At 43.6% G+C, this 14,291-nt stretch overlaps 1 protein-coding gene across 2 annotated transcripts in view; it reads left to right on the plus strand.

The window, feature by feature from the left end:
• mkln1 (muskelin 1, intracellular mediator containing kelch motifs) overlaps window positions 1-14,291 on the plus strand; it is a 42,113-nt gene that overhangs the window by 22,003 nt on the left and 5,819 nt on the right. For both annotated transcript variants that reach the window (XM_042511152.2, XM_042511153.2), the window contains exons 11-17: window positions 74-295; window positions 474-603; window positions 8,678-8,825; window positions 9,457-9,571; window positions 10,334-10,473; window positions 12,407-12,509; window positions 12,908-12,962. In XM_042511152.2, the coding sequence (XP_042367086.1) occupies window positions 74-295; window positions 474-603; window positions 8,678-8,825; window positions 9,457-9,571; window positions 10,334-10,473; window positions 12,407-12,509; window positions 12,908-12,962 (913 nt within the window). The remainder of the gene's footprint in view (window positions 1-73; window positions 296-473; window positions 604-8,677; window positions 8,826-9,456; window positions 9,572-10,333; window positions 10,474-12,406; window positions 12,510-12,907; window positions 12,963-14,291) is intronic.

The following is a 14,291-nucleotide window of genomic DNA, read 5'->3' on the forward strand; positions in this document are numbered from 1 at the left end:
CCACACAAATAGTGTCAATCAGAAACCCATCCTGCTCCCTCTCTCTGACGTCTGCTCACTGTTCCTCCTGCAGATGTGCATGGACTCTGAGAAGCACATGATCTACACATTTGGTGGTCGCATCCTGACGTGTAATGGCAGCGTGGAGGACAGTCGGACGTCAGAGCCTCAGTTCAGCGGCCTGTATGCCTACCACTGCCAGGCAGGAACGTGGAGCCTCCTGCGGGAAGACTCATGTAATGCTGGGCCAGAGGACGTCCAGTCCCGCATCGGCCACTGCATGCTCTTCCACACGGTGAATGCAGTCCGCCTATATCAATACACATGGAGTTGTGTTTCTGTTACTGTGAGGGTCATCCTTCCTGAACAGCTGAATGAGGTTCAGTGTGTTTAAATGTTAATCATTATTTCTGCACGTCTCTGCTTTTGTCTCTTTGTTTTGTTGGACCTCTTGATCACTCCTCCTGTAACAGAGAAACCGCTGTCTGTACGTGTTTGGGGGTCAGAGGTCAAAAACGTACCTCAATGATTTCTTCAGCTACGATGTGGATGGAGACCATGTCGAAATTATATCTGATGGCACCAAGAAGGACTCAGGCATGGGTAAGATTTATCCTCTTGTCATACACTGGGTTTACCATAGATGGCTAAGGACCTGTGTCCACTTCGGTTTTAATCAGCAGCAAAGCAGTGTTTGGATGCTGGGGAGAGCATCACCCATCACTTCATGAAAGAGCACTCCTAGTGAGCAAAGTGTGCATGTCTGTGAAAGGGAGACTCATGGGTACCCATAGAATTGCATGACATGGTAGGTACCACTGGATTCCTCGGGTTTCACATTAAATTAGAATCATCATTCTAGCTTTAGAACTCAGCCCGGTACAGTCTCTTAAAGATGAGAATGTCTGTCAGCAATTAAAACATGACAATTAATATGGTAATGCTTACAGCCCTAGTAAAAATACATACGCACTAACACACACATGCACTGGTAATAATGTTAATAGGGCAACAGGTTTGAGGTTAGTCATTTAAAAAGATTCTACAGTATCTTCCTGTAGCCTACTTCTCTGTGAGACAGTCCGTGATTTGGGTTTCAAACCAGTGAAGATCATATTAAAGACTGAACAGATGTGTTTTCAGCCTGAATTTGAAAGTTGCCTCCTGAATGTGCAGAGAGGTGGAGCTCAGCTATGTCAGGCTCAGCCAACAGAAGAGTGGATGAATGATGATGTGACAGGCATCAGGGGAACACAAAGGACCTGATGGGAAAATAATGCAGGAGGGAGGGAACCGGTCTGTTTAAAGCCCTCTGGGAAGAAGGAGGATTTTGCAGTCAGGATGTTAGCCAGCCTTTAGGTGGAGAACTGTTGGCTGAACTGTAACCTTCAAACATTAGTAAACAATCCCACTTCCTTTCTTTCCTGCTGAAGTCAGTCTTCTTTTAAGTGCTACTGTCAGTCTGAGTTCGGGCATTCTTCTGTGTGTTCCTATTTTTTTTAGTATGGTATTTGTAGCACTGGATCAGCAGAGCAGGAAACTCGTAGACCAGTGACATGCTAAATCATCACACATGAGGCTTTTCAGCTTATCAAATCAGAGCATTCTGCTGAATATTGCAACCCCAGTGAGTAAGATACACACACGAGACGAGACAAACAAGTCAGACATAAGAGAGGCAGAGTGTTAAGTCATCATACATGGTGTATTTTAAGGATAGAAAAGAAGTCAGAGTGAATGGAGCTTTGAATCATGAATGGACAGACTCTAGCCACATTTATGCTGCCTTTTCAATGCAGGAATATCATGCCATGCTGCCTTGCTGTTCTGCATATAACTGCCAATCGTGGAAAAGAGGGAGCGAGTTGTCTTGCCTCTGAGTAGAATGATTCTGCTGTCATTTGGTTCTGTGTAAAGATGCAAAATGTGGTATAAAGAAGGGTCTTTGTTATGGCCTGATAGCGCCATCTCTGTGTAAAACCTGTTTGTGATGTGTTCATTCCTCCTACGGGCAGTTCAAAAACCAGTATGTCTCATCATATGTTCTGAGACCATTTTTTGAAGCACCACTACGAGTAAAAGCAGGGGGCGTCTTTTGAGTAAACATACCCACTCAGATCCCAACTGAGGGCCCAGAAAATCAAATATTTAATATGGCACCGAATCATAACACAGGTCAGACAACAGACACCTATTGTATAGTACTAAGAATTTGTGTAGTAATACCATGTTCAGACAGAACAAATAGCCAGTGTTTTCCACACATTCATTTATTTGTGGCAGACCATATTCGCTGCCACATCTAGATATTGAATTTTTGGAGTTGCGCGTATTTAAGTGTTATCTATCTTTTTCCAACGTACTTTAGATGAAAACAGGCTGTGTTCCCACTGAAACACAGCACTCAGCTGTCCAGTGCTGGGTCTAACACCATGTCTGACCTGGATGTGGGTGCAGGTGTCAGAGTATTGTGCCGCATTGCATTATATCACACACTCTCCATCCACACTGGATCATGTCATGTACACAAACCACTTACCCATCAGTTGTGCACTCAGAGACAAAAACACTGAAAAGGTGGATGAGAACTTACTTCCTCATTATTCAGATTCACAACAAGACTATCACAGATGACTGATTGATATAATTGTTGTAGCTTCCACACAGTATCATTCCACCATCCCCACTTTGTAAAACAAGCTAGCTTGTTAGCACGACACACATTATAAAAAATTAAACTCGGTGGTGATCTCCCACCAGCAAGATGCCAACATTCCTATCATGCCTATTAACTGGACTGAGTAGTTTGTAGTGGTAGTTTGCTGTTTAATGTTCCGAAACACAAATGTCACTTTCTGCTGAGGCAGCAATATGCTGTTCATTCATCCTGCACAGATGCAATCCAAGTCTTCCACTGCCTGAAATCTGTTCAAATAGGCTTCACCAAGTCCCTGTTAATGTGCACACGGTGCTCTCATGTCAGCCCCCCAGGATGTGAACCTGCTCTGCACAGATGGTGTGAGACAGAGATTCATCATTTTATTCAGCAAACACATGAAATGGAGAGAAATACAACTGACATCACTTCAGGCATTTCTCCTCAGCTCAAATTATGATGTTGGAGTTTTAAAACCTCAAAAACATCCAGTGCTCTGCAGTCACAGGAGCACAATGGCCTCCATGCTTTGTCTCTGTTGAAGAAGAACATTAAAATGAGGAAAACAGCATTTTACGCAGAAATGTAGATCTGTTGTTTTCCTTGAGTATTGACGGGCAAATAAACATGCAAGATGAAGCAGCTGTTGGGAAACTTCCAGATAAACGCTCCCGCTGGTGGATGATGTAATGCAACCTTGTGTTCCAGTTAAATAGTAAGCTAAAACATTTTTCTGATAACAGGCTAGAAATATGCAACTCAGTGACAGAACCCTGGTTTACATTTGATCAGCACTGCTTAGTTTTACTGTTTGAGCTTGTTTTTTTTTGGCCGCAGTTTTCACTGTACAAGACCCAGTATGGCCCCCACTTCCTGTTCACAAACTCGCCATTGCAGCAAAGCAAGGTGTTAAAAATAAACTAATGAAAACATTTTAACTGAGAAATAGGCAGTGCAGTAACACTGCACTTGCCTATTGGTGAGAGTTGGTGAGAGAGGGGCGGGTCTGTCTCTTGAGCCAGCTCTGTACTTTCTGTTTCCTTGGTGACAGGTAACACAAAAATGAGGAAGTATAGCCTGTAGTTCATGCAACAGCCCCAAGAGCCAGTGAAATGGGGCACTTATTAAATGTAGGGGAGTTTATAGTTCATCTACATATACTACCTACAGTGATGAAGTTTCCCTTTTTCTCCAGACTAAATAGATTCTCAAAAACTCCTCTCATTTTATTATCCAATCCGATACAACATGTTCTGATTTTTGCTGTTGTGGCTTATTGTTTTTTGCACTTAGGGCGTCTTTTTGATTTTTGATTTTCTTAACCATGGCTGACTCACAGGTACATCCTTCCAGTGCTTGCTGGCCAGTTCCTTTTTGCCCTTCTCTTCAGTGCCATCACCTGACTCCTATGGTAATGTTTTTTGGTAGCTGTCCTCTCGGTTATTGTTTGAAGTCATCAGACACAGTAGTTAGAGTAAACCCTGCTGCTGCATTCACAGTCTGATGGACTCTGTGCAGCTGGTCTGCCTCTGTCAGAGGACACCTGATAGATTCTCTGCTTTAAAAGCACCGGCAGCAGTCAGACACTTCCTGCCCGGAGCCACAGATCGACTCAGATCTCAGCTCCACCTCAAACACCGCATAAATAGAGCTGTGTCTGCCCACTGCTCACCTCTGCCAGAGCCAGACAGGAAAGAGGATCTGGAAGTTGTGCTAATATGAGAGAGAAAGAAATTCAAATGGGTGCAGCACGGGAGAAGCAGAACAAGATAGAACAGAATGTGTCTTGGCAGGAAGGAAGCAGAAAGAACAAGCAGTTCTCTCTCTCTCCCTCCCTCTCCCTCTCACTCCCTCTCCCTCTCACTCACTCTCTCTCTCTCTCTCTCTCTCTCTCTCTCTCTCTCTCTCTCTCACTCTCACTCTCTCACTCACTCTCTCACTCTCTCTCTCTCTCATAACCATAGTATCAGCCTATGCAGACAATGCATCCATGCTGGTCAGGAATGATCAGGATCTGCAGGCAGTGGTGGGGGCACTGCAGATTTACCAAAGGGTGTCCTCTGCCAAAGTAAACTGAGGAAAGAGTGGGGCACTATTGTGTGGGGAGTGGAGGAGGCTGGAGATCCCACAGTTACCAGAGGGGTTAGAGGGACTGAATGTTTCAGGGGTGTACCTGGGCTCGGAGGGCTGAGTCGGCAGGAACTGGGAGGGTACCTTGTCAGCCATAACGAACAGGCTGGAGAAGTGGAGGTGGATCCTCTCTCAGGTCTCCTACAGAGTTCGGAATCTGATTATCAACAACTTGGCGTTGGCGTCTTCACTGTGGCACAAGTTGGCAGTTCTTAACCCACCTGTGGGCCTTTTGGAAAGGCTACAGAGGACTCTGGTTGATTTCTTTTGGTCTGGTCGTCATTGGCTCAGGGCTGCGGTGCTGTATCTGCCAGTTGATGAGGGTGGCCAAGGACTGGCTGACTTGGGGGTCAGAGTTGCGACCTTCAGGCTCCAGGCAGCCGAGAGGCTGCTGTAACATGCTGATATGCTGGGGAGACCCAACACGGGCGCTGCTGCAAAGGGCTTGTGGCACTGGGCTGGACCGTCAGCTCTTCCTATTGAAGCCGGGGGCTGTGGACATCATGAGGCTGCTGCTGTTCTATGGCGCAGTCCTAAAGTACTGGTGGACATTCAGACACTCTCGAGATGGGGGAGTGGGGCCTGGACCGTGGCATTGGGAGGAACCCATCTTCCACAGCCTTTTGATCTGGCTTGGCAGCACCTACTCTGGGACCCTGCGGAGCTGCTTTGTGAGGGCTGGCATTGTGACACTGGGCCACCTGAGACAGACAGACGGGCTGGACTGGAAGATGCTGCAGCAACTGTCAGAGGAGTCAGGTGTCAAATCTCTGATATGTCTAGAGAGGTTTAGAGGACAGGCGTTGGGCTCGCTGTCTCCGTCAGTCCTGGGCTCCTTCAGTAGGATGAGGGGGGAGCAGCGTCCACTTTTCCCAGTGCTGAGGTTGGCGGCAGGTCCAGAGGGTTGGCAGGAGGAAGGAAAGCTGCTGTTCTTTGCTTCTCCGAGCCTGGGTAGTTTTGACGGTGTAAAGGGGAAAGCTCTGTAAACAGCACTGGTGAAGGTGAAGAACTTTGCAGCATTAAAGGAGGTCAGGGAACATCAATGGCAGCGCTGCCTGGAGGGACCAAAGATGGCAGGGTTAGGTGGAGGGTGCTGTATAAGCTCCCTCTACCTAAGAGGTCAGGAGAGCTGCTGTGGAGGGTGTTACATGAGCAACAAACAGCTGTCTGTTTTAAGTGGATGACAATGTGGGGGAGGGCTGTGTATTCTGTAACATGTCTGAAACTGTGTATCATGTGTTTGTTGAGTGTCAGTGTCTGCTGCCCCTCCTGTCTTTACTGTCTGCGGTCTGTGGGAAGATGGGTTTGGCCTTCTCTGACGGGTTGAACATACTGGGGCCCAGGTATTCTGCCCGGACCAACTACACCAATGTTTTGATGAATTTCTTGTTTGGCCAAGCTAAACTGGCTACTTGGCTCACGAGGCGTAACAGGTTGCAGGGTTCAGGGCTAGTGGACCCTGAGTTACTGTTTAAGGGGTTAGTCTCTGCATGCCTGAGGGCTGAGTATGAATACCATAATGTTGTTAATGACCTCCAGGTGTTTCAAAAGATGTGGTGTGTAAGCGGGGCTGTTTGCAGTGTGGTGGGGACTGGACTGGTGATCTGTTTGTTTAGGTTTTTTTTGTGACGGGAATATTTTATTTTATTGTGTGTGTGTGTGTGTGCGTGTGTGCATGTGGTGGGTATAGGGGTGTGTATGTTGTTTTTCATGGTACTGGAATGAGTGCTTAGTGGACATGTTTTAATAAAGGTGGTTAAAAAGTCTCTCATAACAGGTCTCACATGCTGATGTGTGCTGTGGCTCAGCACTGCAGGAGCACAATAAGCCCTGGAACCGTTTTAAATGCCCAGAATCTACATGCTTTGATAAATTGATATATTTAATCTGAAACAGTAATGATAGGTCATCTTTAGTCTAATTTAACAGATTGTTTTTTTAAATATGTTGCATGAGATATTTCCGTAGTGTTTATACTGTAATTTGGTTGTGTGATTTCTATTTCTATGCAGTCAGATTAACAAAGAATCATATTTTTTTCTAGACTTAAAAATTTCCTTCTGTATTATTACAGTGGATTTATTATAGATATTTCAATGGAGAATTATTCATCCATATTGCCTAACAACCTTATTATTAGTTATTAAAGTGAAAGAGATTTAAAACTTGCTTCAATTGACAAGATGAGGGGAGTGCAAGGAAAAGAGGTGGTCAGTTTGTCCATTGAACCAGAGGATCTATAGAAGTCACAGTCACAGTGAAAAATTAAGTGGTTTACACCGGGAATGGTTTGTTTACTTTAAGTAAACATAAGGTGCCAGAGTGCATAAAACTTAAAATAGTCCTTATTTAATAAAAAAGTGCTAGTCGAGGATTCCTTGCAGCCTCCCAACAGAGGTCCGAGCTGAGCCACTAATATCCTAAATCCTAAACTTTTTCCTAAAAGCCTAGAAATGTCCTGAAATCCCAGAAATGTCCTAAAATCCTAGAAAAGTTCTAAAGTCCTAGAAGTGTTCTAAAATCCGAGAAACATCCTAAATCCTAGCAACATACTAAAATCTAGAAATGCCAGAAAATCCTAGATAGTCCCAACACTCTAGAAATATGCTAAAACACTAGAAATGTCCTTAAACCCTAGAAAGGTCCTAATATCCTAGAAATGTCCTAAAATCCTAAAACATTCTAAAATCCCAGAAATGTGCTAAACTCATAGAAATGTCCTTAAATTGCGGAAATGTCCAAAAATCCTTAGAAATATCCTGAAATCCGACAATTGTATTAAAATCCCAGAAATATGCGAAAACCCTAGAAACATCCTGAAGTGTTAGACACATGTATGGGGCTGCTGTGACTAGCGCCTGGCCTCCTGACATTTTGCAAAAGTGCCCCCCATAGGAAAGCAAGTCAAGTATCCCTGTCTGACAGGGTGAACATGCTTTGGTCCAACAGGTGCAGGACATGGACGAGGAGATGCTTGCACGATCACATGTGACAAAATGTCCTCAACATGACATAATGCTTCAGGTGTGCGACATAAAGGCAGAATGTCAAGTGACATTTTTTTCTTTTAAAAATCTGTCATTTGTGTTGAGTGACACTCATCCAAAGCTCTGAGCAGCCAGCCATGCTTCAGTCTTAATGCTGAGTCAGTGGAGGGTTGAGCTGCTGCAGCTTATAGTGAATTTCAGTCTTGTTCTTGTGCTTCCTCCTCTGTGTAAGCCCTTCATGGGGAAAAATGTAGCACTTTGGTTTGACTACTAGAGCATGGGTCACTGTTTAACATGTTAAAGCTTTGCTGAAGCACTGGTACAGTATTTATTGGAAATAAAATGAGTCTGGATTAGATATGAGGTTTCTGATGAACAGATGTGTGACTGGGCACAGCTTTCAACTTACACATTACACACTCCAAGTTAAATTGTAGAGAAACATAACAATACAGCAGTGTTGAACAAAATAACTGCGGTATGAGCCCTGTATGTAAACATCCTCTGTTTACATTTGATCTGTTGTCTCACTGAGGCTTTCATCCATGTCATGTTTGGTGCAGTGCTCTAATCACAAGAGAACAACTGTGTGTGTCGGCGTTTCTCAGTTGCACTGGGCTCTGTTTGCATGCTCTGTCTTTGCCAGGCCTTGTTGCCATGGTGCTGTGGTGCTGCGTTATCAAGTAGTTTGCTGTTGGTTTATTTTTTGAAACTTTAAATTTTTATTTGGTGAGGAGGATTATTAATGGAGCTTGACGAACTCCTGCCTGTGTTTACACACACATGCTAATGAGAGCTAGTAACGTGGATAAGTTTTAAACATCTTCATGTTCTTATCTCAGCTGCTGGAGGAGTAAATGTTTTGATGTCTGTTGATTTATCGTGGCTGTTTTTGCCCCCACAGTGCCGATGACGGGTTTCACCCAGAGAGCCACCATCGACCCTGAGCTCAATGAGATCCACGTCCTGTCAGGCCTCAGCAAAGACAAGGACAAACGTGAGGAGAATGTCCGCAACTCCTTCTGGATCTATGACATCGCCCGCAACAACTGGTAGGAGAAGGGATTAAACATAAACATATACACACAAACACACACACTGAGGTTTCCGTGAGCAACAAGGAGAGCTCACACTTAGGAAAAACTTTGATACACAACAGCTCATTGTAGCTGAGATGTTCACCACTGCAGATAACAGAGGGCGTGCACGTAAACGATACACACTTGTCAACATTTCAATTAAATATCATCAGCACAGATAGTCACAGTACTAAGCAGTTTCTGACCTCTTCACACAATCCCAACCACCAGAGAACAGCATGTTCCTGTGTGTGTGTGTGTGTGTGTGTGTGTGTGTGTGTGTGTGTGTGTGTGTGTGTGTGTGTGTGTGTGCGCGTGCCTGTGCATGTGTGTGTGCACCTGTGCGTGTGTGCGTGCCTGTGCGTGTGTGTGTCTGTTATACATGACAAACTAAATTTGTTAAACAGCTTTTCCCTGAGGGCTTCAGTAAGTTATGTTTCTCCCTCACTGATGTGAATTTACTTCCTCCGCGTTCTTTGTGTGTGTACGGGCGTGCGTGTGTGCGGGCGTGCGTGTGTGCGCGTGTGCGCGTGTGCGCGTGTGTGTGTGTGTGTGTGTGTGTGTGTGTGTGTGTGTGTGTGTGTGTGTGCCTTCACCTTTTCAGGTCATGTGTGTATAAGAATGACCAGGCAGTGAAAGAAAACCCAAGTAAGGCTCTGCAGGAGGAGGAGCCATGTCCACGCTTTGCACATCAGCTGGTCTACGATGAGATGCACAAGGTAACACACACACACACTCACACACTCGTATTTAGTATCACACAAATAGTAACACTTGAGAACAGTTTTTGAAGGCGAGCTACGGCTCTGCTTTCTCAGATTTGTCTTCATGCAGCATAATGTGAACATTTCTCCTGATGAGCTGTGGGTTCACACACCCGGCTCTGCATCTCTGTCAGAGCCATCTTTGCTCACATCAGTACTTTAAATGAGCCTTTTCACCGGTTAGCACCGCAAAAACAATGGCAGAGGATGGAGGCACCTTACAGTCAGACTTTGTAAAACTTGTGCCAAATGACTTTTCAAGCCATTTTGTAAACAGATTTTGGCTCAGAGGTAGATGAGGTCGTCCTCTAATTGGAAGGTCAGCAGTTCGATCCCCAGCTCCTCCGGGCAACATGTTGAAGTATCCTTGGGCAAGACACTGAGCCCCAAATTATTCCCAATGCCACGTCATCGGACTGTGAGTGCGTGTGAATGACTGCTGAGTAGCAGGTGGCACCCTGACATGACAAGGAGGTAGCCTCGGCCACCAGTGTGTGAATTTGTGTGTGAACGGGTGAATGTGACAATGTAGTGTGAGAGCGCTTTGAGTGGTCAATAAGACTAGAAAAACGCTAAACAAGTACAGTCTATTTACCATCTTTGGTGTTTTTGCATTTTTTTAAACTTACTTGTGCATTAGTGAGACTGTTGAATACAAATTGTAATTGTGTGTGTGTGTGTGTGTGTGTGTGATTGTGTGTGTCTATGTTTGTCCAGGTTCATTACCTGTTTGGTGGAAACCCTGGAAAATCTTGTTCTCCTAAGATGCGTCTGGATGACTTCTGGTCCCTCAAACTGTGTCGACCCTCAAAGGAGTACCTCCTACGCCACTGCAGATACCTCATCAGGAAATACAGGTGTGTAGCAGCCACTGCCATCATGTGTGCTGCGTGTGCTTTTTTTTAAGAGTCCTGGTCAAACAAAAGGAAGATATTCACCTTTAAGAACAAAGAGACCAAAAACACAACAGCATAAAGTTCAAACAAAAGCCCAAAATTTTCATAAACAAACAAGAGACTCAAAAACAAACAGCCAATACAAAACAAACAATTAAAATTAGCAATGTTCAGTAATTGGACATGTGCGTTCAGTGGTCAAAAAGTCCTTAATCCTGTTTTTAGAAACATCCATGCTAACAGAGTCTAGTTTAAGGTGACTCAGTAGCTGACACCAAGATGATGGAGCACAAACTTTCAAAGCACTTTGACCAATGACGAACAAGACTGCAGCTACTGTTTCGACTAGAGTTTTAGGAGTCAGTAGAGAACATAAATAAGGAGGCATTCATACAATTTGACCTTATGAAGAAAAGTGTACCAGTGTTCCATTACTTGTTTGTATAGAATGACAAACCAACTTTCTCATACAAGCTATACTGATGTGTGTGGAAACCTGAATCAGAGATAAATGGCAGCGCAGCATGGTACACTGAATCTTAACATTTTCAAGCCGGATGAGTTTGCTGCATAAATGCAAGTCAGGTCAAGTCAATTTTATTTATAGAGCCCATTATCACAAAACATGGTTTGCCTCAGAGGGCTTTACAGTGTACGACATCTCTCTGCCCCTTAGACCCTCACATCACCCAAGGAAAAACTGCTGAGGGATGAATGTTACCATTGGAAACACTGGGTGTTTTTTCAACTTCAGCATAAGGCTTGTGATGTTTCTTACAACTTCAGTAATTTGTGCTGTCTTGTGTTCGACATACAGCTCTGCTGGCTCACCAAAGCAGCTTCAATCTGTTTGTCTTTGCTCATCAGAGGCACGGCAGTCTTTAGTGTTGATAGGCTGTTACTCAAGACATGTAACCAATCAGTTAATGCCGCAGGCAGGACATTGAGAACCAGAGTAATGAGTCCTAAAACCCAGAAATAAGTTCATATTTCAGCGCCTCCAGTTTACTTGTCAAATCAATGGGTTTTTGGCTTGAAGCCTGAAATAAGGTCTGTGGTTAACACAAGCTGAAGAGACTAACGTTTTGTTCTACAACATAAAATGTGTCAATAGATACCCCACTGTGATCTTTGAAGCTTTGATGTGTCTTAAAAAGGCAGTTGCTTACAAGTAGCTAAATGAGACAACAGAATGTCATCACCCTGAACACGGCTTTACAGCCTGGTAGTAGTGGTGATGCGACCGTAGTGTAGTTTGTTTTAGCCTTAGCAATAGCTTTTTACTTCTGGCAGCTGAATTTAGGCTCCAAAAATCCTGAAAATGGTGTTGATTAATCAAGATTATCTTGCTGGACAAATGTGTAAGCATCATAAACTTAAGTTTACCACAGAGTTTATTTTCTGTAGTGATGTTGATGAGGTTTGCCTTAATGTAATATCTCTAGTCTCTTTCTTCATTTGTTGATGAATGTAACATAAAGTTAATTTACAGTGAACACGTTGTGTGCCCAAATCACACCAAATTGGACATGGCGCATCACTGGGTCCCAAGAAATACATTTGCCAAGTGTGAAGTAATTCAGATGAACGGGTCCTGAGATATGCGGAGGACACACAAACACATTTATTCATTTAGTTGACAGGCATACCACGTGTAGAGGATTTGATCCTTTAAAATAAAATATGCATTTTGGGGAATGAATGTGAAAGACCTTTTATTCAGTAATGTTCAGTCACAGAGAGGCCCCAGAATCTTCTATCCAAGTCATGATGGGAATGCTGACTGCTGAGCTGTGGGATTAGTTTTGCTCTGTCTACATCTAGTGTTTTAGGCTGTGACTGCAATCCCACTGAGTGCTTGTAATGTGAACCATCAGTTTGCTTTGATGGCCAGGTTCGAGGAGAAAGCCCAGTCGGAGCCACTGAGTGCACTGAAGTACCTGCAGAATGACCTTTCACTGACGGTGGACCACACAGACCCTGATGAGACCAAAGAGGTACTGCATTTGCCTTCAGTGCACACTGTTCCAGTAGTAGTGTAGTTTTCAGAGGAGAAAGAGAAAGAGGTGATAAGAAGAGATCACATGAATGGAGAATGTGAATGGAAAATGAGAATGCAGGCACAGGTGTAGAGATATGATGTAGAAAGTGTTGGAGTTCAGCAGAGTTTGATAGAGAAAGTGAAAATTCTGCAGAAGTCCTTTTCATTTAGAGCGGAGCTGTCATTTTTAGCCTTGGTGTGTCCAGACGGCGGTGTGATCAGAAGGTGTGTTGTGCCCTCGTTTGTATGCTGAGGGTTCCAGCAGCAGCAGCAGCAACTTCACGTGCTGTGGCTCTCTGTTTGTTCACCACTGTGTAATGTTTCAGTGACTCAGATGTTTGTGTTGCGCTTCAGTTCCAGCTTCTGCCCTCGGCTCTCTTCAAGTCCAGCTCTGACTTCATCCCTCTTGGTAAGAACCTGATCTGTGTTCATACAGAACACCATGTGCATACCGATAGGAACAAGAGTTGGAGTAAAGGAAAACTTTGCCCATTTTTAACCAGCTCTGTGTCAGGGCAGTGTGGGGGCTCTGCTGAAAGCAACATTTCATCTGCATACACTGCCATGTTAACAGAGCTGCTTGGAAATGACAAGGTTTCCCTTTTGTTCAGTATTTAGTGTGTTGGCAATAAGAACTGCCTGATGTGTTTAACTTCAGAGAGTATTAGTTGATTTTAGGAAGTCCTATGTGTCAGATGGAGGATGGTTCAGAGGCAAAACTTCAACAATAAAAATAATTAGAATTAAATGATACCCAAATTCACACCCAGCAGCAAATAAAATTTAAAGCCAGACTGTTTACTGCACCTTCAAATGAAGAAGTGATAAATTGCATTTTGTTCAGTGAACATGTCCTTTTTCCCCATTCCTGTGAGTCAATGACCAGTCATATATTGCACTTTTACACAAATCAAAACAAATCATTAGTCCTGGCATCATATACACGATGAAAGTCCTCCACTTTTTCTTCGAGCTTCTGCTATCTGCAGCATCAACATATATATGTAGACTTCATATTGTGTCAGACCTTTGCAGCAATATGTCAGTGTTGCCTCAGTTGGATAGTACGAGACTTTGCTGTAAACAAATAGAAGTGAACATCTGGGCTACAGTTGTCCTGGATAAAAAACATTTCTCTACTGTTTTTAATCACTGCTGGAGGTGCAATAGAGGAATGTGTGTTAGACTGATATTAAATGAATTACTGACCAAAATAATATAACGTCATTAAGAATTATAAAAGCTTCACTTGTCAGGTATGGATTTGGCATATTTTACTTAGTTAATACATGTAAGATAAGATACGATAATCCTTTATTGATCCCCAGAGGGGAAATTCAAGTATTGCAGCAGTACTAGGGTAATAGTATAACATATATTAGGTAAATAGGTTAGATAGAGATGTTGCACTTCTTTCTTGTTTATGCTCTGATGAAGGCCTTTGTTGGTTGAAACATGTTGGCTTTTTATTCTGTTCCTTCATGAACTTGCCTTTACAAAGCAGCTTTTTATCAGAGGAAAAGTGCCTTGGTATAGCTCCTCTTTTTTCTACTATCTTTATTTTTTAACCAGAGAGCATCTTCTTTTTTTGCTTTGATGCTTCACCTGCCTACAAAATGCCGAAGCCCTCCTTATTTGTCTCTAGTGACTGTGACCTCATCTGTCTCATTCTTGTAAATGTTGATAATTCAGGAACAGCTCAAGGGAATTTTTTTCAAATTTGGCACAAATGTTCACT

The sequence above is a fragment of the Plectropomus leopardus genome, chromosome 22, assembly GCF_026936395.1.
Source record: "Plectropomus leopardus strain MGB_pleo_1.0 chromosome 22, ASM2693639v1, whole genome shotgun sequence".
Classification (NCBI taxonomy): Eukaryota; Metazoa; Chordata; class Actinopteri; order Perciformes; family Serranidae; genus Plectropomus; species Plectropomus leopardus.